The sequence below is a fragment of the Ornithodoros turicata genome, chromosome 7 (assembly GCF_037126465.1).
Source record: "Ornithodoros turicata isolate Travis chromosome 7, ASM3712646v1, whole genome shotgun sequence".
Taxonomy (NCBI): domain Eukaryota; kingdom Metazoa; phylum Arthropoda; class Arachnida; order Ixodida; family Argasidae; genus Ornithodoros; species Ornithodoros turicata.
This window is the reverse complement of record NC_088207.1, coordinates 14363572-14390090: the sequence shown is the minus strand read 5'-3', so window position 1 is coordinate 14390090 and position 26519 is coordinate 14363572. Positions and strand designations below refer to the sequence as shown.

At 45.2% G+C, this 26519-nt stretch overlaps 1 protein-coding gene across 3 annotated transcripts in view; it reads left to right on the top strand.

The window, feature by feature from the left end:
* Window positions 1-25904, top strand: part of LOC135400223 (ubiquitin carboxyl-terminal hydrolase 15-like) — a 55749-nt gene extending 29845 nt beyond the window's left edge. For 2 of the 3 annotated variants that reach the window (XM_064631995.1, XM_064631993.1), the window contains exons 11-21: window positions 95-319; window positions 1704-1787; window positions 2442-2533; window positions 7119-7190; window positions 7641-7769; window positions 8017-8087; window positions 13800-14086; window positions 16573-16844; window positions 19684-19787; window positions 20608-20696; window positions 24739-25904. In XM_064631995.1, the coding sequence (XP_064488065.1) occupies window positions 95-319; window positions 1704-1787; window positions 2442-2533; window positions 7119-7190; window positions 7641-7769; window positions 8017-8087; window positions 13800-14086; window positions 16573-16844; window positions 19684-19787; window positions 20608-20696; window positions 24739-24867 (1554 nt within the window). In that variant the 3' untranslated portion in view covers window positions 24868-25904. The remainder of the gene's footprint in view (window positions 1-94; window positions 320-1703; window positions 1788-2441; window positions 2534-7118; window positions 7191-7640; window positions 7770-8016; window positions 8088-13799; window positions 14087-16572; window positions 16845-19683; window positions 19788-20607; window positions 20697-24738) is intronic. The other variant, XM_064631994.1, reaches the window with a different exon arrangement.
* The last annotated feature ends 615 nt before the right edge of the window (window positions 25905-26519 follow it).

Below are 26519 nucleotides of genomic sequence, written 5' to 3'. Positions count from 1 at the left end.
TAAAAAGGGCGAGACTTTTTCTGAAACTTCTCGAAAAAAGAGCACTCTTTGCAGTTTGTCTCCATACATGTACTCAAACATCTAACGCGTGCAGGTGGTGGCCCAGGAGGCCTGGATGAACTACCTCATGCGCAACAACTCCATCATAGTGGACATCTTCCACGGGCTGCTCAAGTCGACGCTTGTGTGTCCCGACTGCAGCAAGCTTTCGGTGACCTTTGACCCCTTCTGCTACCTCTCGCTGCCCCTGCCCACTAAGAAGGAGAAGCTGCTCGAGCTAGTTCTCATATGGGCGAATCCACTGGAGAAGCCCCTCAAGGTCAGCACTAATTTGCTCTGTCGATAACTAGACCCCAGCACAATGTAGAGCCAACGCCGCACAGACTAAGTATGCCCCCCCGCGTGCTAGTCAGCGTAAAGTAGCTGCCACACTCCAGATGAGAGTCGGGCCAATCGCGACAATGCTTTCTGCTGCCAGAGCCACGAAGATGAGCTAGCATAATCCGCATGGGCAGCCAAGAGTAGCCATGGGCTTTCTCTGGTTGAAATTGTCTAAGGCCGTTAGCTGAAGCGGACAACACAGCGGCTTTGTCCACAAAGTGAAGGAAGGGAGGAAGCACTAAGCAGGCCTTAATACACTACAATCTCGGCGATACGAATCTAGCAGAAAAAAAATTCGTATCAAACAAATTCAACAAAGATAAAAATTGAGGCAAGAAAATAGACAGTGACTGTTCATTTTCCGTTACTGTCAGTGAAAGACGTCGGTCGTAACGCTCTTGTGTCTCCGTTTTTTGGCCAATGCCGACCAAATTCCACCACCCGCGGGTCGCGCGACAGTGTTCTAAAGCGAGCTTCTCCTAAAGCACGCGGGCGTTAGGTGAAGCCGACTTGCGGAATGGTGACGCGTAATGTTGCCAGATGTTGGCCCGATATGTTCCCTCACCGTGGTGTTCTGGTCGCTGTTCTGCCAGAGCGATGTCACACAGCTTCGCGGTTTATTGTTGCAAAGGGGGTAAAAAGGTCAAAACAGAGATAAGGTTCCGGGAAGTGCAATCCCTTTGATCTTATCTCCACCACCACCACCAAAGGGAAAGTCGTTGCTTGCATTGTGCAACATGATGTAAGGGAGTTCTTGGTGAGGATGATGAGGATCGCCCTCCCCTTTTCGAAACAAGGAGCAGTTTGACTCGCGCGCTCTCGCGTCACGGGGGAACGACCTCTGTCGCATCCTCGGCTCGTTTGTATCATCCGTAAAGGCAAGATAACGCGTTCGTATCATCCGAACTCGAATACATGGAAAGAATGGGCATTCCAGCCGGGACCGGAAAATAACTCGTATCATCCCAAAATTCTTGTCATCCGTGATCGTATCATCGAGTTTCTACTGTAATACGAATTTTGGGATGATCCAAATTTCTTCAAAGTCCCGAGCGAAACGCCCTGTGTGTTATAGGTTGAGCCTGAAGTTTTCGTGAAATTTTTTTTTTTCCAAATTCGTGGGGTAAAGATCGGGTAAGTGAACCAGGGGTGTGCGAATCTGAATATTTGAAGTCGAATCGAATGGGATAAAAAAAATGGCGAATATTGAGTAAAATACCGAATAATCGTTAGAATTCTACAATTGAAATTAAAAATTCAATTAATTAAAAGAAATTCTAAAATTAAAATTGAAAAAGCTGTTCTTTCTTCTTCTTTGACAGATGAAGGTGACTGTCTCCAAAATGAGCACAATCCAAGATGTCTGTAGTGCCGTCGCGAGGCTTGTCGACGTGGCACCAGATAAGGTAAGAACTTCCCTCCCCAGTGCCCTTTATCATCAGGAAGCAGCGATTAAAGTGACACTCTAAACACGCACCAAAGGAGAAATATTGTAATTTTCTTATGATGCACAGTCACCTCACAAAGTATTTCAGTTTCGTTTGTTTATTTACTTATTTGCTACTGAATTTTATAGCCATTCACCATCATCTTCCAATTGTTGTTGCGCAGAGCAATTAGGCCCACGATCCCGACAAAACTTCCAAATTGCGAACTTGCAAATTTTGTTGCATCTCAAAACCTCTCCCTAATCACTTCCTTATCTGTCGCACATCTTCGTGACCTTCACCAACGCCGTGCTTATATCAACGTACAACTGAAGCTAGATATGAGCGTACCGTTACTGTTTTATCTGAAATCATTTTGCTCTGCTGCATGAAATTTTGCACATGGCATCAGCACTTATCTTGCAATCAACTACAACCATAGTCTCAGAAATCACCTGATTGCTTCTGGACTATCCCTTTAAAGACGTACCACAGATTCCAGCACCCATACATGGCCATCAATGGATTTCATGAAGATCTGTGACCCTCTTGATTACAGTTATCTTTAGCTGCGTGTGCTCATATAACAGAGGGAACAGCGTGCCTGTCTTATTATTTATTCTCTCATTACAGCTACTTGTGACAGAAGTGTACAATCATCGGTTTGTGAAAATCCTTCAGAATACGGATCAAGTGGACTCCTTAGAGCGAATGGACGTTTATGTGTACGTACAACATGCGCTATTTCTTTACGCGTGTCACCAGTAAATACGTGCTGGTATACGTTCTCCAGCTAACTCTTCAGGTTCTTTCATATAATTCTGCCATTAAAAACCCCTCACAATTGTTGTTTTTCCTCCTTTCACACTTCTTTCTGCTGCCCTCACTCCATCTGTCCACATCTGCACGCCGTTCATAGCCATGGTTGCCTTGCGGCCCTAACGCAAAATAAAAAGAAAACTGAGTACAATGCGAACCAAGCACGCTGGTTAATAGCTAAGGACCCTGGTTTTCACCTGCGGCAGATTGAAAATTCTGCAGCACCGACTCGTAAATTCAGCAATTTGGCTGCTTGAAATGGGAAACACTATTTTCTTGGGTAATGTGGGAACAAACCACATTTTCTATAAATTAGATTTAAAGCACTGTTGTGGCTCAGCATTATGTCCACATGATATCTTGTGTTCTCCTCTGACAAAGACAAAGGCCCGTCACCAGCAATCATTTTATACCCACTGAAAGATCTTTCAGCAGCTGGAGAGTTTATAGGAACTCTATAGGAAGGAGTTACAATACATGCCCTGTGGAAGTTACATCTTTAGGACAAGCTTTTTGTTTCTGCGCTGTAAGCATTATTTCAGAGTCTTTAAAGGAGTACAGAGGGCCATCCCAAAAAATTTCAGATTAAGACATCTGATGAAAGTGTGTGTCTCATTATACAGAATAGCACGAAAGGTTTTGATGTGTGCAATTTGTTTCCCAGAAAAAAACTCACATAAACATAGCTCCGCGCCTTCACCCTTAACTCGCCACTCCAGCTATAACGAGGATGAGGAGGTATGATGGCACGTCACCGATGACGGCATAAGGAGACGCGTTCTGGTTTGCCGGTCAGTGGGGGTCAGCGCCTTGTCCGTTGCCGCCGTAAACCTGTTTTGCCGGTTTTCCCGGAGAATTGGGGATAGAAGGAGCGGCCGAAGCATTACCGAGGGCAAGGAGAAAGGCTTTATCAGAACCCCGAACAGCCGAGTAGCAGACGACAGCGGAGTAGCAGACAACATTTCTCTAGGCCAATCAGCGAGCGTTCTCCTTATAGCGTCAGCGCGAGGTTCCAGGCAGATCACAGGCTGGTACTGCTCTTCAACACCGTTGCGCACGGTCGCTTTTTGCGGCGTATTTTAAATTCAATTTCCGCGATAATTATGACTATGTGGTGTAAATTACTTCGCATGGTGCATCCTACTGGCCTACTTAACAGTTTTATAGGAAGTAAACTGGGTGTTAAAAACGACTTCTGTGCTACTTTAAAGGCAAACTCCCAAACATCAAATCAAAATCCCCCATTGCCACCGCTAAACTGCACACGGGTGGGACGCCGCCCCTTCCTGATGCGGAGTACCCGCAATATCCTTGGGCTAAAGTTATCTTAAGCTCAGTTACAACCTGTATGTGTTGGTCCTGCAGCATGGCCAATTTCGTAAAGCAGGCTTCCCCCTCGGGCAGGGAAGCGTCAGCTGAAGCCCACTTTCGGGAGGGTGTTGTTCGTATTCTGCGAATGGTCGGATATTTGGAAATCCGAGTATTGGCTGTTCGTTTCGCGAATATGATACTTCGAGTGATTGATATTTGATTCGAATTCGAGAACCGGAATATCCGCACACCCCTGAAAATAACGGATTCCGTGAAATTCCGTGCCAAACGAAGTATTCTTAGGGCCTGACTTTTTCGGGTTTTATTTTTGGCCAAATTCGGGGGGTAAATATCGGGTGATATTTTTCATTTGAAAATTCGGGTGTATTCGGGTTAAATCCCGTTACGGCATATTCTGTCGTCAGGAATTCGGGTGATTGTTTTTTTGTTTAATAAAAATTTGTCTTAACATGGAACTAATGTTTAGCAATGTTATCAAACTTTATTTTAATGCACGCTTACGAGTGTGCCAGGCGACCCTGATGTTTTCGTGTAGATTCGGGTTAAACCCGAATTTTACAGATTTCGTTCGGGGGGTAAATATCGGGCGGATACGGGTTTAACCCTAAAAAGTCAGGCCCTAAGTATTCTGCGATGGATTCCAGAGAACCCAGGCCCTCATTAATAGCAGACAAGATGCTCCACACATGGAGCCCGGAGTGGGGAGGTACACGACTTGGATTGGATTGGATACCAGGAGTGTGCAGGTGGAGTGGCATTCACGCTTTGAGGGATCGGTGCCATACCTATCACGGCAGCTCCCAGATGTTGGACATTGGGGGAGAGCATCACCTTCTTACAAATCCTTTGCTCTCCCACATTTCTTTTTCATTCCTAGCTTTTTTTCTTGCCTCTCCTCTTATAATTTTTATGGTTAACACTGTGCAAGGGCAAAGGCAGGGCAATATCGGGGGGAAACGGGCAAAAACGGGCTTTTTAACCATTTTAAAATGTTTTGCATAGCGACCCGTTACCACAGCGCTACTCAATATACGAGAGTGCTATAATGTGTTGAGACTCAGGCGAGGCTCTCGCAAATACAGGAGAGACAAGCTACAGAGCGCAGCGCTGTTTGCAGCACTGTTTTACCCGGCGAATTGTCCTCACTGAGACGTCTGTAGGAATGCACACTAACTTGTTTGGCAGAAAATGCAGTTACAGTAAAACCCGCGGATAGCGATATCGCGTATAACGATATCCCTCGTAAAACGATGGTTCATGATTTTACCGTCAAAATATACATTGGTTCTATGGGGAAACGGCCCGCGTATAGCGATGGAGACCGGGGTTCCGAGTATTCGTATAACGATGTTGGACGCTGTCCCGTGCGCGTAACCACGCGGCGATTTTCGCCGCGATATGATACAGTAGAGTCTCGATGCTACGAATCTCACGGGGTAGCGGAAAAAATTCGTATCATCCGAAATTTACATCAACAGAATTAAACCAAAATAAAAATTGAGGCAAGAAGATAGACAGCGACTGTTCATTTTCCAATACTGTCAGTGAAAGAGGTAGGTGGTAACGCTTTTATGTCTCCATATTTGGCCAATGCTGCTCAAATTCGCGAGATGATTCAAAAGGCCTAGCACGTGCTTTCCACTCGCGAGTCGCGCGACAGTGTTCTAAAGCGAGCTTCTCCTAGAGCACACAGGCGTTAGGTGAAGCCGACTTGCGGAATGGTGACGTGATAGTGTTGCCAGAAGTTGTCCTGCTATGTTGTCTTGTTCCCTCCACGAGTTCTGATCACTGTTTTCCCAAGCCACTGCGATGTCACGCAGCTTCGCGTTTTTTTTTTTTTTTTTTGCATCTGTTTTATTTTCCTTGGCTACACGCGGGGTGGCACGCGACTTTTCTGGGATGCGCTATTCAGGTCAGCCCTCGTTTAACGATGTACCCCGTATAACGATGGAATTCGCGATTACCGTCAATATCGTTATACCCGGGTTTCAGTGTACATCACCATTTGTACCAAACCAATACAGTTAACTTGAGTACAGTAGAACCTCGATAATTCGAACTCGCTTAATTCGAAATCCCGCTTAATTCGAAGATTTTCCGTGGTCCCGTGTTCACGTGTTCAAATTTGACCCCTTAATTCGAAGCACTAAAGCGCCGCGTCCCGCTTAATTCGAAGGTTTCCCGCGGAAATATCCACCATTCATGAGCTTCGGGTGACACGTGCCCGTCGACGTCCCTCTCCTGTTAACCTCCTTCCATGCATTTTCCTCCTCGCTCTCGGGTGTCCCCAACCCGTCACCGTCATGCCGTCATCGGCGCAGTTTCGGTTGCGCCATTTTCATTGTCTGCGTTCGCAACGCCGGTTGTAGAAAGACATGGGCAAGTACAAGACGCCAACTGTGAAGGAAAAAGTGGCGGTCACCGAGGCCACAAAATCAGCTATGTGCTCGAAGTCTCGGCTGGCAGAGCAGTTCGGCATACTGCCTGTGTGTTACCAGCAAACGGGAATAACGAGGAAGACAATGCGGATGAGGTGGAACGCGTATAGCAGCAGCAACAGACAACACTGCAAGTCCCTGTGGGTGCCGCGGACTCTGATGAGCTCGTCGACTTTTTCGAAGATTGCGCGAGAATTGAAGAAGGTGAACAGACGTGCGCATCGTCCATACAAAACGACTACCGCGGTGCCTCGAAGTGACGATAGCGGAGACGACAAGCTGAACTTTCGGAGGCGTTTGGAGCTGTTACTGTCACTGTCGTGCGGAAGCCAGCGGTGCGTGCAGGGCATGATAGACTTAGTGGCCACTTTGGAACGAGCGGTGACGGCCGACAGTACAGTAACTACTGCAAGCGACAGAGATGATCGATTTTTTGTGTAATGAACTGCATTTTGTTCAGTCACTTGTTGAATTTGCTTAATTCGAATACCCGCTTAATTCGAAATTTTTTCGCGGTCCGGGCGGCTTCGAATTAACGAGGTTCTACTGTAACTGAGCCCAATTTATCCCCGAATTTAGCGTACTGGAATTTTTTCCGCCCGAGTTCGCACAAATTTAGAGCGCAAGTTTTATTTACCCAATTTTTACCCCCCAAATTTAGGGGAAAATATTTCCCGAAAACTTCAGGCTCTAACGATAACTACTCTTTGTGTCTTTTCAGCTACGAGCTACCGTTCCCCCTCAGTCAGAACAACTCATCCGTCGTACTCCCTGTCTATATGCGGGAAAAGAGGTAAACTTTCACCCTGGTGACTCCGCTTCTAAATATCGTAAGGCCTGACTTTTTAGGGTTAAACCCGTATCCGCCCGATATTTACCCCCCGAACGAAATCTGTAAAATTCGGGTTTAACCCGAATCTACCCGAAAACATCCGGGTCGCGTGGCACACTCATAAGCGTGCATTAAAATAAAGTTTGATAACATTGCTAAACATTAGTTCCATGTTAAGACAAATTTTTATTAAACAAAAAAAAATCACCCGAATACACCCGAATTCCTGACGACAGAATATGCCGTAACGGGATTTAACCCGAATACACCCGAATTTTCAAATGAAAAATATCACCCGATATTTACCCCCCGAATTTGGCCAAAAATAAAACCCGAAAAAGTCAGGCCCTATAAATGGTGCATGGTGAACGACGTGACACGATATAACGGTGAATTTTACGCTTGGCGTAGGATACACTACCAGTCGAACAACTGCTCTGCTCCTGTGTACCAGCTTTTCAGCTTCCCGTTCTTTGTAACCGTGCCTGCCAAGGATTGCACATACGACATGCTCTATAACATCATCCTCAAGTCTTTAGCGTAAGTAGGGCAGGATAATTTTTATACACGAGTAACAGATCAAATGAAATGGTTGAGAACAATATTAAATATTGGTGAAAACAAAAATGCATGCTACCTGCTGTTTGAGAGCCATGGAACATGTTGGATTCTCCTGTTTGCAAATTTTGAATCCCGACATTGCTACTATTCAACGCGACATCACGGAAGATTGGTGCGCCCAATTCATTTTTAAAATCTAAAAATGCATCTGACATGATTTTTGCAGGAGGTATGTGACTGTTCCAAATCCAGAGGAAGATGGATGGTGTGAGGAAAATTCTGAACAGCAAAATGGAGGTAAGGAAGGAGAATGTTTTAATGTCGCAGCAATGGTTTTTAGTAACAGCTTTAGTGCCTTGGAAAGAAAGGTGCATGTAGAAACACAAAGGTGATCGAAAGTAGTGAGCGCATTGTGGAGCTTTGCGAAACCATTGGGAGCTCTCGGGCAAACATGGTGTCTGTGGACTGGGAGAACTGGAGTACGCATAGAGCCTGGAGTTTTCGGGAAATATTTTTTCCTACATTCGGGGGGCTAAAAATCGGGTAAATAAACATGTGCACTAAATTTGTGCAAATTCGGGTGAAAAAACTTCCAGTACGCTAAATTCAGGGAGAAATCGCGCTCAGTTATTCAAACTTAACTGTAGCGATTTGGTACAAACAGTGATGTAACTGCATTTTTCTGCCAAACAATAAGTTAGTGCATTCCTACAGACATCCCGGTGAGGGCAATTTGCCGGGTAAAAATCAGGTTTCACCCCAAAGAGGCAACCTTCAATTCGGGGTGCAAAGTAGGGGAAGAATCGGGTAAAACCCTAAAACTTCAGTCTCTAAGTACATATCAGGTGTGCAAGGTAGAACCCCTTTATAGTTCAGACCCTCGGTTTTCTGCGGAATTTCGCAGAATCCTTCGTTTGACACAGTATTTCACGGAATCCCTCATTTTTTTCAGCAGGTGAAGCCTGCTTTATTAAATTGTCCGTGCTGCAAGACAAACAAAGATGGATAACGTTTATTGTGCACACTTCGCCTGAGGAAAGAGCGGCGTTCCTACTGTGTGCAGTTTAGTGGTGGCAGTGCAGGGTTTGATTTGATGTCTGGGAGGTTGCCTTCAAAAAGTGAAGACTCTAAAGTAATAAATAAAATAAGCCTCTGAAAATAAAATAAGCCCAGGAACAAATAAGGGCGTCCTAAAGATGTAACTTCCCCACGGCATGTATTGTAAACTCCTTCCTATAAAGTTCCTATAAACTCCGTAGATGCTGAAATATATCTTTCAGCAGGTATAACATGATTGCAGGATACAGACCACATCAGAGAAAAACGCAAGATATCATGTAGATAATGCTGAGTCACGACAGTGCTTTGAATCTAATTTGATAAAATAGGTTTCTTGCCACATTATCCAAGAAAATAAATGTTTCCGTTGACTGCTTGCCGCAGAAAATCGCGGAATTTACGAGTTGGTGCCGCAGAATTTTGCCACAGCAGAAAACCGAGGGCCTTAGTTATAGTAAACTTGTCAGGACCAAATCATAGATTTACCATATCGGGAGCATCTTAAAAATACTTTAAAATCTGCATGGAGGATATATAAAAAAGCAGTGAAAAGCAATGAAAAGCAAAATCACTCATATGGAATTGAAAGAGCTGGTTATAGAAGTTTTCTTCATAGTACAACTGTACTTTGCAAAAAAGTTGTTCATGTTGGTCATCTGGGTATACAGTCGCCGTCCGATTTTTCGGACTCGACGAGGATCGCGCAAAGGTCCGAATAATCGAGCAGCCCGAAAAAACGAATTTCGCTTCAAAATAAACTTTACTAAGCCCTAGTAGGCTGGAAAACTTTGTCGATGCTTTCCTAACACATTTCCAGCTCTGCCTGATAAGATCAGCTTCTATTTCCCGAAGCGACATTTTGTCAATGTACACTGTCAAAGACACCACCGTCATCAGGTCCGCAAGGCGGCTTCACCTAACGCATGCGTGCTTTAGGTGAAGCTCGCTTTACAGCGCTGTCGCGCGACTCGACATTCCGCGAACGAGTCTGAATAATCGAGAATGTCCAAAAAGTCGGTTGGCGACTGTAGTGCCATTCATCAGCTTATGCACCATTTAATGCTCTCCTGTGTCCAAGACTAATATAACTGCATATAGGGGTGGGTTCACGTTCCTCCCCCTCCTCCTCATCCATTTCCTCTTGAAGTTCTTTTGGAGCTTGTCCTGTCCTAAGAGCTCTTCAAAGTTCATGGGGCTGGCAGCATTCAGCCCTTCAATGGCCTGCTGTGGCTGGCAGTTGTATTCGTCAGGGGCAGCGTTTTCAGCAGGAAGTTCCAAGGCCGGGGGAACTCCTGAACCCAGCTTTCTCAAAGCAGGCAGCTGTTGTTTCTTTGGAGACCAGGTCCATTGCTGCAGAGATGTAATTGAGTGCCTTTAGCAAATCCATGCCAGCCAGTTTAGCCTCGTCCACGTTCTCTAGTCTGAAGAGGATGTACAGCACAATGGTTCTGCTGGATTCTTCATTGATCTCATAATGCCTTCGTCCAGTGGTTGTAATCTGCTTGTGGTGTTGGAAAAGAGGGAACACAAACTTAAAGGAGTACAGAGGGCCATCCAAAAAAATTTCAGATTAAGACATGTGATGAAAGTGTGCGTGTCATTATACCGAATAGCGCGAAAGGTTTTGATGTGCGCAATTTGTTTCCCAGAAAAAAACTTACATAAACATAGCTCCACGCATTCACCCTTAACTCGCCACTCCAGCTATAACGAGGATGAGGAGGTATGATGCCACGTCACCGATGACGGTATAAAGAGAACTCGTTCTGGCTCGCCGGTCAGTGGGGGTCAGCGCCTTGTCCCTTTGCCGCCGTAAACCTGTTTTGCCAGTTCTCCCGGAGAATTGGGGATAGATGGAGCGGCCGAAGCATTACCGAGCAAGGAGAAAGGCTTTGTCAGAACCCCGAACAGCCGAGTAGCAGACGACAGCGAGGGTAGCAGACAACATTTCTCTAGGCCAATCAGCGAGCGTTCTCCTTATAGCGTCAGCGCGAGGTTCCAGGCAGATCACAGGCTGGTACTGCTCTTCACCACCGTTGCGCACGGTCGCTTTTTGCGGCATATTTTAAATTCAATTTCTGCGATAATTATGACTCTGTGGTGTAAATTACTTCACATGGTGCATCTTACTGGCCTACTTAACAGTTTTATAGGAAGAAAACTGGGTCTTAAAAATGACTTCTGTGCTACTTTAATGTCTGTAAGCTCCTCTGAAAGGTCAGGTGGATGTGCCGAATAATGGTCCAAAAGGAGAAGTATTTTCCTGTTCTTTGCACGAAGCAAGGCATCTCATTGATGAAGCTGCATCGCAAAAATGGTGGATGTCATTCATGCTTTTGCAGAGTGCTTGTATGCGCAAGGAAGAGGCTTTGTTCTTCAAACATCTCTTGTCTTTGAATCTGCCAATAACGCGGTTACCCATTTTCGCACGCACTTTGGTGCTCCAAAATTGTCGGTGCTGTTGGGAAGCATCTTGTAAAATACTGTAGTTTCATAGTTGAACGTGTCTTTTGGTTCGTAACCAGATGAGATGTGGGAGGTGCACCTTCTCGCTCCATTCTTCTACTGTCGCATATGGGACTGTACGTTTTGTCGTCAGTCTTCCTGTGAAAAGAGATGCAGCTTGTCACCTTAAAACATTTTAACCATTCGTTCGACTTCGACTCTTCGTCCCTAAGGATAAGAGCCACTTCCAGGGCTTCTTTCTCTCGTAACAGGCCCACTACCTGGCACGTTGGCTGCATGCACGCGCTGAAGCCCCTCAAGCAACGCTGCTTCAACTGTGTCGTTTTTAGATCCTCTGAACTTTTTCAGTTTCCCGCTTTTGTCGTACGCCATCGCATCTTCAATTGACTTCCTGTTCTCGACTAGAACTGACGCTGTTGCTGGCAAGACATCGAACTCGTACATAATTTCTTACCACGTTCGTTTGTTCCCGTCCACGATTTTGAGCAATTTGTTTTCTGTACAGGCGTTAAAGCGGCCCACTTTTGATGAGGACCAGCCATCAGTGATAGCCAGTAGTTAACTACATGTAGTTAAACTACCCGATTGTAGTTAAAAAGTAGTTATCAACTACTTGCAGAAATGTAGTGGCAACTACTAGCTAAACTACTATTTCGAGTAGTTAACTACAGTAGTTAGGTTACTGCAGGCGCCAACTACTTCCGATTTTGCCGCAAGCTTTACGGCACGATTGTGCTTCCGACTTTTACCTTGAGCTACATGTTTGATGAGAACGGAGGTGCAGAGCAATTGTGCCGTGCATGTGTACTAAATCTTCACTTTTATCGCTGCTTGTGATTCATATTTAGGTGTCCAAGAACACTATAGAATGGGATTGGTGTTGATGGACAACGTTAAGTAGTTATAGATGCAGTTAAAGAAGTAGTTTTAACTACCTCCACTGAAAAGTAGTTGAACTACTAGTTAAACTACTCCATTGCGAAGTAGTTAGTAGTTATAGTTAAACTACAGTAGAAGTAGTTAGTGGCCATCACTGCCAGCCATGCTGTCATACACACGCAACTCTTACATTCTTGACAAGCAAACATGTGCAAAGTGCACAAATTCTCCACAAGTTATCACTGATGCATGAACCCAGTTCTCCTTATGCCTGCTTTGGCATCTTGGTCCGTTTCTCCCGCTCCCGTGCATCTTGTGGCAGCGGCCTGCCAAATAATTTTTACTATAGCCAGAGTCCCGAGTTGCTGTGGTTTACGTTAAGCGACAGAAGGTGCGATAATTCAGTCGGGAACGGCGCTTGTGTTTACAACAACTTTATTTTTACTAAATGCGGAGTTGTACTAACAGTGTTCTACTGCACGAAAATGTTACGGAGTTATTGGAGTATGCAGATTTTGATTTGGGGATTTTGCATTGCCCATTTTAGGGTGGAGTTCACGCTGTAGAAAAGTCTTTGGAAACTGTTACAGATGGAGGTTGAGTGAAGCACATATGGTGCTTCTGTTCTTCATGTGTTGAGTCCTCGAAGATGCAGTATGACATTAGAGTGGGATAGCTACCCTAAAGGCAGGACCCCATAGCAAGCGACAAGCGGCGGCGACACGCTACAAGCGACAAAATCGACGTGTGCGCCCCCTGTCCAGCGGCAAGAAAGCTCTGTCTGCGGCCTCAAAATTCTGCATCTACTTCCAGTAGATATTTGTCGCGTGTCGCCGGAAACTGTTGCCCGTCGTTTGCTGAAATCCGCCAGATCTGACGGCAGATGGAAAGGGCGGTGAGTGGGAAAGGGCGTGGGTGGAGGGGAGGAGGACAGCGAGGAGGAGCTATTTACGCGAATCAACCAAAGAATCAGTTGCTTTCTTCTCAAAAGCAGTATGTGCCGGTCGCGAAACCGTTTCACGGCAATTTGCGTGCGCTTTCGCCATTTCGGAGCAGGCGTCAAGACAACCGCGCAAACTGCAGCGCCACCATCTGTGAAAAATATGCGAAACCTGAAATTGTACAGATGAGTATATATGAGTGTGGGAGCCGTAATTCGTTCCCATTTACTTTTGTGATGTTCATAAGCAAAAACTGCTCGACTTTTGTATGTTTCATACTTGAGAATATATATTTGTATTCCGAAACAATCTTTCGACACACGTCCCTGCCGCCTCTCAAATGAGTCGGGGAATAGCAGCCCCAGCATCCGCGACAGCGGCAAAATCTGCAGCGTGTCGCTCGTCGCTTGTTATGGGGCCCCGCCTTAACAGAATATGCACTCCTGCTGCACAAAGATAACATAGCATGTGTGTATATGGCGCCTGTTATGGAACGCCATTGATGATTTATATCCTCCACCAGCTTCTTTTGGAGGAGAATAGTGTGATTAAAATTCTGATTAGCCGATTAGTTGCCATCCCTTCCCCACAAAAAGCCATCACTGATGCCAGCACATCTCCTATCCACCATTCCCCTTTCCCTGTTGTTGCTACCCCCATCAAGCAGGAATATCACTTGATGAGGAGGTGAACGACATAGATGGAGAGTATGATCGGGACGTCATGGCTCCAGCAGACAATTCCAAGGATGCCACTTCCCCCAAGAAGGGCACGGCTGCTGCTGCGGGGTCACGCCTCTTCACTCTACAGTGCGTCAATGAGAATGGTTCTATGAACATGGAATCCCTGGCTGACAGTTCTCACCCCTTGAAGTTGGGCGGCAGGGTGTACCTGGCTGCGGATTGGCACTCGAAAGCTCGCAGCCGCTTCTTCGACGGGGCCAAGGCGGAGGTGAGTAGTGGAATGGTTTAGAAAGCCTGAAGGTTTTCGGGAAATATTTTTTTCTAAATTTGGAGGGTAAAAATCGGGTAAATAGACGTGTGCACTAAATTCGTGTGAATTCGGGTGAAAAGAACTTCGAGTATGCTAAATTCGGGGAGAAATCGGGCTCAGTTACTCAAACGAACTGTCGTTGTGTGGTACAAACGGTAACGTAACTGCATTTGCTGCCAAACAAGTTAGTCAGTCCATTCCTACAGACAACCCAGTGAGGGCAATTTGCCGGGTGAAAATCTGGTTTCACCCTGAAGAGGCAATCTTCAATTCGGGGTGAAAATTTGGGGAAGAATCGGGTATAACCCTAAAACTTCAGGCCCTAAGTATTCTTGCTCAATCTCGCACGTTTCGTTGACCCTTTAATGGGGTTGTGAATCCAGTCCCGAATATGGTGTGAAATCTTGGTTGAAATGTAGATTTATGGGTACCAAACATCTACGTCGAAACCCCTTCGCACTGCGCTCCCGCGTCACGGAGTTATGGGACTTTGAATATGAGGAGATCCTTTCGCTCTTTGCTCGCCTCCTCCTCGCCCGATCTCTGTATGACGTAGTACCAAGTTCGCAGTTCCTGTCGTCATGACGAGGCCTGTAAACAGGAACTGTGGGACTCTGCCATAGTTAAAGCATGACATAGAGCCATGGAGCAACCGGTCACAGCATCACTTCCCATGTCATGGAGCTGCTCAGCACCACTTTGTCGTCACGGTCGGCGGGGTCCTCAAAAATGGGAGATTTTTAAAACTCTGTAGCATAAAAATAGTAGGAGGGGGGGGAGGGGCTTTGCATTTGAAGTGCATGGAATGAGGCGTGCAGACACTTCCAGAGACAGAAGTTCTATCCATGTGGTTTCTCAACCCCTTTAAGGACGAGCCTAGAAAAAATTATAAAACCATTGATTATTTCGTGTATTCATTTTGTAAATGATCAAAATAGACCGGGAGAAGCAAAAAAAAAATTGTGTGGAAGCTACGAAGCTATCCGTTTCCTTTGGGCAACAGCAGGCTGAATTACGAAGTCCATTTATCTAAACTATCCATGGGCGACTGTGTTACTTCAAATAATGACGCTTGAACCATCCGGTTATCAAAAATCGAGAGGACAACACGAAATTACGGTTACCAACCCGTTTTTCACAACAACGACGAAGTTCACAAATGGCCGCGGTGGCAAGAACATGAGGTTGTGCGCCGAACTTCCTTCTTTTTTTTTTTTTCAGCTATTTGTACATTTTTGCACAAGATGGCGCTGTACATTTGCGCTGTGTTGCCTGTAGGAACCATCAGTCATAAAAGTGTGAACATGCATGGTGAGCAGAAATGAGCTTTACGGACGTTTTCTGCTTTAACTTGAGCATTAATGCAAATTTTTAAAACTTGCGTGGTTCAGAAATGAAATGCGCCATTTTTTAATTCCATTTTTCTGTAGTATTTAGAGCGTTCATATTACTACATAAATTGGGTTGATAATGCGCGCGATTTTATTCGTTACTTTTAAACGGTACCATTTCTGCAAACATAAGCTGCACATCGTCTTCGTTGGTAAATTCTTCTAAATTTATTTAGAGGAAAAGGTAGCAGTAAATTAAATTTACTACAAAATGTCAACCTACAAATGTCTTCATTCATTGTCTGCTTGTCTTTTCTTTACTTGTCTGTTTTATACAGGCAGTAAATTAATCTGTTGTCACTGTCCAGCTGCTGTCTGCAAGCATTGATGGGCGCCATTTTGCCGGATACCTTTATGTATACAGTAGAATCTCGATTATACGAATCTCACGGGGTCGCAGAAAAAATTCATATCACCCGAAATTCGTTGTCACAACATCATGGTGAGATTGCCCGCTGCTCCTGACAAATGGTGGATGCCGCGCTAAAAGTTTTTTTTTATTTGGTTGGTTTTTAGCTTTTCCTCGCTACAGTGATTGACTAAGCCAACTTTGTGTTGAAGTGAGGAGGAATGGAGATTTGTTTTGAATACGGTGTTGTTTTCCTGTAGCGCAGCATTTTTTTGAAAGTGCACAATAATCACACCTATGCATCTTAAACATTAGAGACAGTGAGCAATTGTAAGCTTCGTTTTCGTTTCCAACGCCCACAAACTGGTGAAGTTTTTAGCTTGTGAAGCTTTTACGTCTGAATCTGTTCGGCTGCAAATCTGTGTAATCTTTTGATCCTTGAGGTTTAAAATTGGACTTAGCTCTTGCCTAACCCGCTGGTCATACTGAACCCTCTACACTCTGAAAGTGCTTGCTACTGTGATATTGTCGGAAAAAATTCCAAGTCAACTTCCATCCATGGCTGGTCGATATGCACGGCTCTATATTTTTAATGGAAACAGAATTAGATTTTATGTGTTTTCTTATCTCTCTCTTTTTTCCTTTTTGCCAAAAGCACAAACGAAATGGAATTGATGGACCTCCTTTTTTCTTTTTGTTTTCAGGAAGTGGAGTTGCATGAGTCTGTGCATCAAAGGGCAGGTCACCCGAAGAAGTCGTGCATTCAGTTGCGTGAGTGCCTTGAACTCTTCACCACCACTGAGAAGTTGGGTGCAGATGACCCCTGGTACTGTCCCACGTGTCGACGTCACCAGCAGGCCACCAAGAAGTTTGACCTGTGGAGCTTGCCCCAAGTGCTCATCATTCACCTCAAGCGCTTTTTCTACAACAGATTTTGGCGTGATAAGATTGACACGCTCGTCGAATTTCCAATCACGTACGTGTATCACTGGCTATAACTACAGGTTTTCCCGCCGATTTTAATCCGAGCACCATCGAAATTAATCCATCTGCCAACTGCAAACTTTATGGGGCATGGATTAATTTAGCTGGCACTTGGATTAAAATCGCCGGGAAAACTTGTAGTCTCCTACTGCTGGTGTGGAGCTGTTTCATTTCACAGCCCTTGCTATGGGTTTTGAACACTTTGTTCTTTCTTTGGTCTACCAAGGTATTCATGTGAGGTAGCTGTACTGAAATAATGTAGCAACAGACACGCACAACAACTGCTCGCTGAACTATAAGGCACATATTCGGTGAATGGCATATAAATAGATAACACAAAGGCAGTGACAGCAACAAAGACGAGACAAATCTAATTATCAGATAGACCTTGCACATATATGTGCTAGGATGTCTCTCTGGCACAAGAGAGGTCTGGTACACTTGTGCTAGTCACCAACCCTGAGGCATTTCCCAAATTCGTGCATCCATTGTCCTTCTGTCAGTTGCAACATTATATCGGTGTGAATGACCAAATCTGTGTGTACTAATTCTTCTCCCTATTGAACAGTGAAAACCTCTCACGTGAGAGGTTTTCACTCTCACGTGAGAGTGAAAGTAGAGAGTAGGGGAGCATTTTATGCTTTTTCTTTTTTTCTTTTTTGCACTGCTTGTCCCTTGAAGTCTGTACATCTGTTCCTGCTCCCTAAGCCTCAACAGGATAATTTGCTCAGCAGTCTTTACTTTCCGACTTCAGTTTAACTTGTTATCAGCATTAGAGGTACAGTCACCGACCGATTTTTCGGACCCCGATTTTTCGGACATGCTCGATTATTCGGACTCGTTCGCGGAACGGCCGCGGGTCCCATAGAGTTGATGTATAAGAGCGTCCAAAATTTCGGACGCCGTGCAGCACCGTCGCTCGATATTTCGGACTCTGTTTGCCCAACCAGCGAATTTCTCTCTTGGGGTGACGGAAAATATTGGTATCGTCCGAAATTCGTATCGAAAGAAATCAACCAACTAAAATATTGAGGCAAAATAATAGGCAGTGATGATTGTTCATTTTCCATTCCTCTGTGTAGAAGCGGTCTGTCGTGGCGCCTTTGCGTCTTCGATTTGGCCAACGGCCCAGCACGTGCTCTCCGCCCGCGAGTCGCGCGACAGCGCTGTAAAGCGAGCTTCACCTAAAGCACGCATGCGTTAGGCGAAGCCGACTTGCGGACTTGATGACGGCGGTGCCTCTGACAGTGTACATTGACGAAATGTCGCTTCGGGAAATAGAAGCTGATGTTATCAGGCAGAGCTGGAAGCGCGTTAGGAAAGCACAAATTTTTCCAGCCTACTAGGGCTTAGTAAAGTGTATTTTGAAGCAAAATTCGTTTTTTTGGACCGCTCGATTATTCGGACTTTTGCGCGATCCCCGCCGAGTCCGAAAAATCGGACGGCGACTGTAATTGGAAGCTGCACTCTTGAAATTCCTGCACAGAGAGATGTATGCACAATGTCAGCACGACGACACGAGGGCTTCCCTGTGACGAAACGTCTTACTATGTACAGTGCAGTCCCATTAATTGGAAATCTCTTAATTCAAAGTTCTGGGTAATTTGAACTGACACGTGAGTCCCGGCTAACCCATGTGTATTTCAATGGGGGAAAACCCATTTGTCTGATGGACTGCTTGCTTGTTACTTCTGCTTGTAACATACTGTAATTTGACGCGTATAAGGGTGCACCGCAGATAAGCCGCAGGACACGATTTTCGGAACGTTCTGAAAATTTTCTGGCAGTATGAGACGACTGATTTGTGCGACAAAGGAGACCACAGGGAAGGCCATAAACGCTGTGGTCCATACTCCGGGATCGGCATAGTGCACAACAAAGGAGGTCAGTTCTAGAGTTCTGCCAAGATCGGGTTGTGCCCTTCTTGGGCGTTTTTCATGGATCGACGTGTCAGTGGACTTCCAGGAGACGTGAATCACTGTCACCACTTTCGTAAAAGCTACATGGGGGAATGCACCAGGAAGATTAATCTACTCGAATGTGGACCCGTCCCTGTTACGCACTGTTTGTGCATCGGCAGGGCAATGCTGTTCCAGTGATACTGTCGGCCCCTTCCTTAAAACCGGCGTATGGGGAAAATACCAGGAAAAAATAGTCATCAGCTAAGCCGCACGGTTGGATAAGCCGCAAACCGCCCGTGCGAAAAAAAAAAATTGTGCATAAGCCGCAGATAATACGCGTGAACTTACAGTAACTTAAGACGGTTAGTCGTCGATATCCCGAACACGTGGAGGGAACATATCGGGACAACCTCTGGCAACATTAGGCATCACCATTCCGCAAGTCGGCTTCACCTAACGCCCGCGTGCTTTAGGTGAAGCTTGCTTTACTTCATGGGCACGTGGGCATGCGCACGTGGTAAGCTGGCGACCGCTGTGGACGCTCACGGGGTGGGCGAACACTGTCTGAAATATCGAGCAACGGAGCTGTACGGCATCCAAAATTTTTTACGTTATTATATGTTAACTCTATGGGGCCCGTGGCCGTTCCGTAAATGCGTCCGAATAATCGAGCGTGTCCGAAAAATCGGTCGTCGACTGTAATTGACAAACAAGAAGGTAGAAAAGTGTGAACGCATCTTTTATTAGGGAAGGGGTTGCTCCATGAAGCATGCGGTTTCTGATTTTCTGATGATGACTAAAACAGTGCTGAACTTGCCTCCTTCTAAGGTGTTGAATACGAAACAAGAAAAAGTAGGTTTTGCTGCCATGGCTATGCGGAAATTTATGTATAATTTTCATGTGGATTAACGATGATCTCTTCTGTTGCAGCAACCTGAAGATGCAGGATTACATTATCAATCCCAAGCACGAGCCTGCAGTCTACGACCTGATAGCTGTTGCCAACCATTATGGTGGTATGGGAGGTGGACATTGTAAGTTTCATCTTGTGACTTCCTCCTACGTGTGACGTGGCTGTCATTCAGTGAGATGTACAAGCTGCTGGAGTCATGCTAGGCAGAAAAGAGATTAAATATGTGTTCCCGGATCTTTCATTCTGAGCACAGAGCTCTGAAAGATCTGACGCTATTTTAAATAAGGGGTCACAAACCTTCACAATAGTTCACACAAGGTCATGTTACTTATGATTAGAGCCTAAAGTTTCGGGACATATTTTTTTCTAAATTCGGGGGGTAAAAATCGGGTAAATAAACATGTGCACCAAATTCATGCGAATTCGGGTGAAAAAACTTCCGGTATGCTAAATTCGGGGAGAAATTGGGCTCAGTTACTCAAACTAACTGTTGTGGTTTGGTACGAACGGTGATGTAACTGAATTTTTCTGCCAAACAAGTAAATCAGTGCATTCCTACAGACATCCCAGTGAGGGCAATTTGCCAGGTAAAAATCGGGGTTTCACCCTAAAGAGGCAACCTTCAATTCGGGGAAGAATCGGGTAAAACCCTAAAACCTCAGGGCTCTACTTATGATTAGAGCCTGAAGCTCTAGGGGTTTAACCGATTCCTCCCCGAATTGACACCCCCTCGAATTGAAGGTTGACTCTTTTGGGGTGAAACCCGATTTTTACCCGGCAAATTGCCCACACTGAGACGTCTGCAGGAATACACGCTAACTTGTTTGGCGGCAATCGCAGTTACATCACCATTTGTACCGATGCGATGAATGCGATGAATTTTGCGATCCGTTTCTCGCATCTTCAATATAACGTGAGTGTGGACTTGTCTTTGCTTTCAGATACAGCATACGCTAAGAACAAGGTGACTCAGCAGTGGTATTATTTTGATGACAGCAATGTCTCGCCGTCAACAGAAGAGAATGTAGTGGTGAGTTGACTATCAAGTCCTCCGAAAATGTTCCGTAGAAAGCAGTTTCACATACACTCATTGGGACCGGGGAAAAAGGTCTATATAAGCAGTATCCGGATAAGAGCGGGAGTGCAATGAACATGGTGTGAATACCGTGGAAATTGTGTGGGAACATGTTAGAATAACCATTTTCAAGAAAACTTCACTAAAAGCACTTGTACAAACCTTTTCTAAAAAGCTAACGCTTCCACTTTTGCTGTCAGTGCGGGTCCGTTGACGGGCAGGTTCGCAGCCCTGCCATTTTTCAACCAACCTGTCTAGCACATCCAACTTGACACTTGTTGTTGACACCAGAATACTGAAGTCCTCGGTGATGTTAGATTTGTGCCGGTCACCCCCTTTTCCACCACCCGAATATGGGCAACTTTCTGCTCAGTAGTCAAGCCACCTCTGTACCGACTTTGGGTAGTGCCTTGACGAAAAAGAAAGCAACAGCCGCACAACTGACCGCAACTACGGGCTCATCACTTGGAGGGGAGAGATGACCTCTCTCCCCTTTCTTCCTGTTTCCTTCCACATAAAAACGGACATAAAAGCCCCGAAAAGCATACATCGGTGTCCAGGGTCACTAAATTGTGAACTGTTGCTGACTCTGTGTTGCCACATCAATGCTCCTGTAGAAGAGCTTTTTGTACTATGCAGTCTCTCACAGTAAACTAAGAATGATGAATAATTACTAAGAACTAATGCGGTTCAACACCTATGTGTTTTGATCATGACCTGGTTGAGCTTTGAAAAAAAAAAAAAAAACGATTTTGTTCTAATGATGTTTCCTACAATTGAAATATACACAAAAACCAAATGTAACAACTAGAAAAGTGCCAGTGGCTAGGAGAGAACACATACTGCCACCTAATTTCAAATTGCTCCGCATTGATTATTATTCTTATAGACTCAAAACTCATTGGTAGAGAGCAAATTTTAAGGGACTAAAAAACTTGTTTTATTTGCCTAAAAAGGCAGGAATTTCCTCGGAATAGGCGCAGTCAATATTGTACTGACAGCCCTATGAGCCAGGGCTGGGCAAGATACTTCAAAAAAGTATCTTCAGTACCGATACTCGATACCCTCAAAAATTGTATTTCCGATATCGATACAGGATACAGAACCGGAATTGATCTTCGATACAGATACTCTATACTGTATCGTCGATACTTCAATACATCACTGAAATCCCAAATATAATAAAGCTGGTGTTATGATTAGCGAAGTTTACATTACGGAAATCCCAGTACAATAAAGCTGGAAATATGATTAGGGAAGTAAAAAAAATCAATCCGTTATTTCTGGAACCTTTAGTGTATTTTTATAGCGCCCGCGTCCCAATGCACGGCCCAGAGCCTCCTCTCCCGGTGACCTAGACGATGGACTGCGCGCGCGGATGTGAGCTTCGAACGAATTTATGGTCGACATGCCTACGCTGCTGCGGCCTGGCTTGTACTACCGCCTGAGCGAGCACCGCCGACCCTAAGCCTCACAACAGCCTCAATATTTGCGTCTTTTTTTAATATCGAGTACCGTATTTACTCGCATAATTTGCGCACTTTTTTTACCGAAAAATGACGCGAAGGTTGGGGGTGCGCAAATTACGCGAGGCATTAAGAAGCAGACTTGAAAAATGTGCAAAATCTGTTAAAAGATGGTCCTTTAGGTGAATAATACGATACAATCTCGGTGTCAGGAATCTCACGGGGTAGCGGAAGACATTCGTATCGTCCGAAATTCGTATTAAAAAAATTACTCCAAAATAAAAATTTAGGCAGGAAAATAGACAGTGACTGTTCATTTTCTATAACTGTCAGTGAAAGAAGTCGGTCGTAAGGATTTTCTCTCTTCGTTTTTTGCCAATGCTGTACAAATTTGTGAGATGATTCAAAAAGGCCCAGCACGTGTTTTCCACGCTTTTTCTAAAGCGAGCTTCTCCTGAAGCACGCACGCGTTAGGTGAAGCCAGCTTGCGGAATGCTGACGTGTACGTTGCCGCCAGAAGTTTTCCTGATATGCTCCCTCCACGTGTTCTGGTCGTTCTTTCCTAAGCCAGCGCGATGTCACACAGCTTCGCGGTTTATTGTAGTGAGGGGATAAAAGGTCAAAACAGAGATAAGATTCCATACGGGGTAATCCCTTTGATCTTATCTCCTCCACCAAAGGGAGAGTCCTTGCTTGCATTGTGCAACATGATGTAGGGAATTCGTGATGAGGATCTCCCTCCTTTTTCGAAAGAAGGAGCAGCATGCACCCCGTGACGCGAGAGCGTCATGGGGGAACGACCTCTGTTGCGCACGAAAGTAGGAGTGCGCAAATTATGCGAGTTTTTATTTTCACAACTTTTTTAGTGAAAAAGTCGGGGTGCTCAAATTATTTGATGGCGCAAATTAGGCGAGTAAATACGGTATTGTTAAAATACACAATACACTAAAAATGTATTTTCGATACTCTCATTTTTGGCCCGCGATACCTAATACCGATACCCAAAATGTATTGAAGACACCTGTATCTTCGATACTGCCCACGACTGCTACGAGCAAGGCTATCAGCATTGGTTGTTTTAAGGTAACATACCACTGTATCGCATGCACTTCTGTTACAATTACTGCTCAGGAATAATTAGACCCTGAAGTTTTCGGGTTTTATATTTTTCCAAATTCGGGGGGTAGAAATCGGGTCAATAAATTGATGTCGAAAATGCATGCAAATTCGGGCAGAAAAATTACCATCAGACTAAGTTCGGGGAGAAATTGGGCATTATTGTAGAATAAACGTTCACTCTACCGTTTATCCAGAGTGCCAGAAGTAAGGGGCAGTCGCATATTTTGTGAGAAACTAGTATGTCGATGCCTTGAGGCGCCTAGCCTAGGTGCAGTTTTGCAGGTAGAAATCGGGTTTAACCCTAGATAGATGAACCTCAATTCGGGGTGCAAATTCGGGGAAAAATAGGGTTTAACCCTAAAACATCAGGGTCTAGGAATAATTGGCTTTTATTACGGCTTCTGCAGTCACTCTGCAGTTGTACTGCAAGCGAGAGAGAGAAACAGGAAGAAAAATAGTCTGGAGATTTTGGCGTCCAGAGTGCCACTTTGATTGCGTGGCAGTCTTTATTTTGGAATTGAGCTACAAGCACTGTGCACACGTCTTCTTATTGAAAGCATGACGACGGTAGAAAACAAGCATCATTTCAACGTGTTCCGGCGTGAAAATCTGTCGCCTGTCAACTACAAATTGTAGTATACAGTGCTGGACAAAAGTTTACGGAACACGCTCCGGCGCATCCCTTCCTCAAGGTGACAAGCTGGCAGCGAATGAGACGGACTTACAGTACAGACTTACTGGCGTGTGCTTATGTAATCCAGTCGAACCTGGGTCTTCCTCTTTTCCTTGAGGAGTTTGAATTCGTTAATTTCTGGCTAGTTGAGGCTCACGCGTCTGTGTCGTCCCTGCTTGTGGTCAGCCTCGGCCGATTCTCGTTCTTTACGTAGATTTTCGGGGAATTTGCCAAAAAGCAGCTGGAGTAGGGGAAAATTGCGGACAAACTGATTCGTGCGGTCGGGGAATTCACTTGAAACAGGCAGTGGAAAACCTGGAAAAGCCAGGGAATTTGAAGGCTGCCATTCGGTAGACACCCTAGCCCTTGAAAACCCGTGAGAAATTTCCCCAGGTATAGACCTGTTGCTCTGGGCCAGGTGGCGCAAGTGAGCGGCAACATCAGCGCCCCAAAATTATGCAACACTCCCTAGTTTAGCAGACGACGCGGCACTTTCAGATACACGGTCCCGAGTCGTTCGCAGTTTTCAAGAAGCACCGCTTTTTCTGTGGATTTTCCAGAGGTTTTGTAGCTTTCCTTGGCACCATACCGTTTGAAACACCATGCAAAACCCGCTGATGAAACTCCTTACTGTTTGCATCCGTGGCCGCTTGGGTCAGAAATGGCGCTGTGCAAACTTCACTGCAACAGCCCTATACGTAACGAACCCTGCGTAATGAACCCCTTTCTCAACTTTCAGTCTAAAGCAGCTTACGTTCTGTTCTACGCACGACGAGGGGACTCCAAGGGAAGGAATGCACACCCCAACCAGACAGCCGACGGACATGCGGCAAAGTCGCAAGCGGACGAGAGCATGGACATCAGTTAGGAGACGGAGGAAACCGGTACGTCGAGCTCACGTAGACGACGGGAACGGCGACGGAACGTTCCTCGTAAAAGAAAAGCCCTGTCAGGTCATGACGCAAGTAGAAAGTGCATATCCAGGTAATCGCGACACGCTGTGACGGCGCGAGCAGGAATGGATGGATGGATGTCCCTCGGCAGTAATCGTCAGTTGTGAGCTTCAGCAATGGGTGCCGGTTCCTCAGTATTTTTTCAAATTTGTTTTACTCTGAAGCATGTATAAAATCAGGAAATTTCCTTCCCTCCATTTTGACCCCTTTTGCGCAGCATCAGTGAAGTGGACAGTTTTGGTGCAGATTTCTTGTTTTGGACTGCGGCGACTGGTGAATGCGTGCAGGCATCTTCGGAGGTCCCGATCAGAAGTGGAAGAAATGTTAATAAAACAATGTGCTGTCCTAGTTCTTTGACATTTGTATGCTTGTGAAAAAAAGAAAGCTCTTTGGGGCTTCTGTTTGCCTTTTTGTCTCTGTGACCTTCTTTCTGATCAAAGTGAAATTTAGAACAGAGTTCCTGAGAAGTAAAAAAAAAACTGTTGTAAAAATTGAGAAGATTAAGTTGGGTTTAGGAGCAGTCTAAATTATTTGGCCTGCAGTGATGAACTGTCTGTCACAATCTAATTTTCTGTTTCAATCCAGAAGATCCGTAATAAATTAAATTATAGCAGCTGCATTGTCAACACTGGCTAGGTGTAAAATTTGGGTGTGCTTCACAAATTTTGCTCACGGGATCAAAGGTAGCAAGTGTGAGAATGCAATCGTTCACTTTTTCTGCTACTTCCTGTTTGAAGTATTCCGTTCACGTGGTACGAGCAGAATTATGCACAAATTATCGCGATGTTTTGATTTTTCATGGATGCGTGTGAGAACATACTATTTTGACAGTTTGGATAGAAAAAAAAAACAGCTATTGGTTCTGCACCACCTTCTGTTGTAATATTGTGCAGATTTTGCTACAGTGTGATAATGTCATTTTTATGACATCAATAAAAGGTGACAGAAAATAGAGGGTCAAACATTTTTTCTCTCTCTTCAATGCCTGTATAGCCTCTGGATGGTTTCTGAAGTGGAAGTTTGATGTGCTTTATACCCTCCACAGTCACTCATGCTCAGTAGCCTTGGCAGCACTTGTGGTACATGCAGCTAGAGCCCTGCACCATCCGCGGATGGAAGCGGATGTCCGCGGATATCCGCAATATACTTGCGGATTCGGATGAAAATTTAGCACTTTCTGCGGTGTGTGGATCGGATGCGGATGGCTCGAGGTCGGATGCGGATACGAAGGCAGCGGATCGGTAGCGGATCGGATGCGGATATACCGCGTGCTGTCATTTTTCCACCCGCAATTTATTTGTATTGCGCGCCGACAGCGAGCGCATGCTCTGGTTCACCTTTGACCATGCACGGCGCCAAGACGGGAGAGGAGGCATTCTGGTGTCTGGGAACCGCGCGAGCACCGACGAGGTAGCGTTCCACGCGTTCCAGAAGTATCTCCATATCGCGTTTGTTGAAAGGTTTACCTTTGCTTGTCGTCATGACTGAGTCCTTCCGTGACAGCATGGAGGCATCCGAAATTATACCATGCTTCCGGCGGTCTTTACGCGTCTTTCGAAACGTGCGG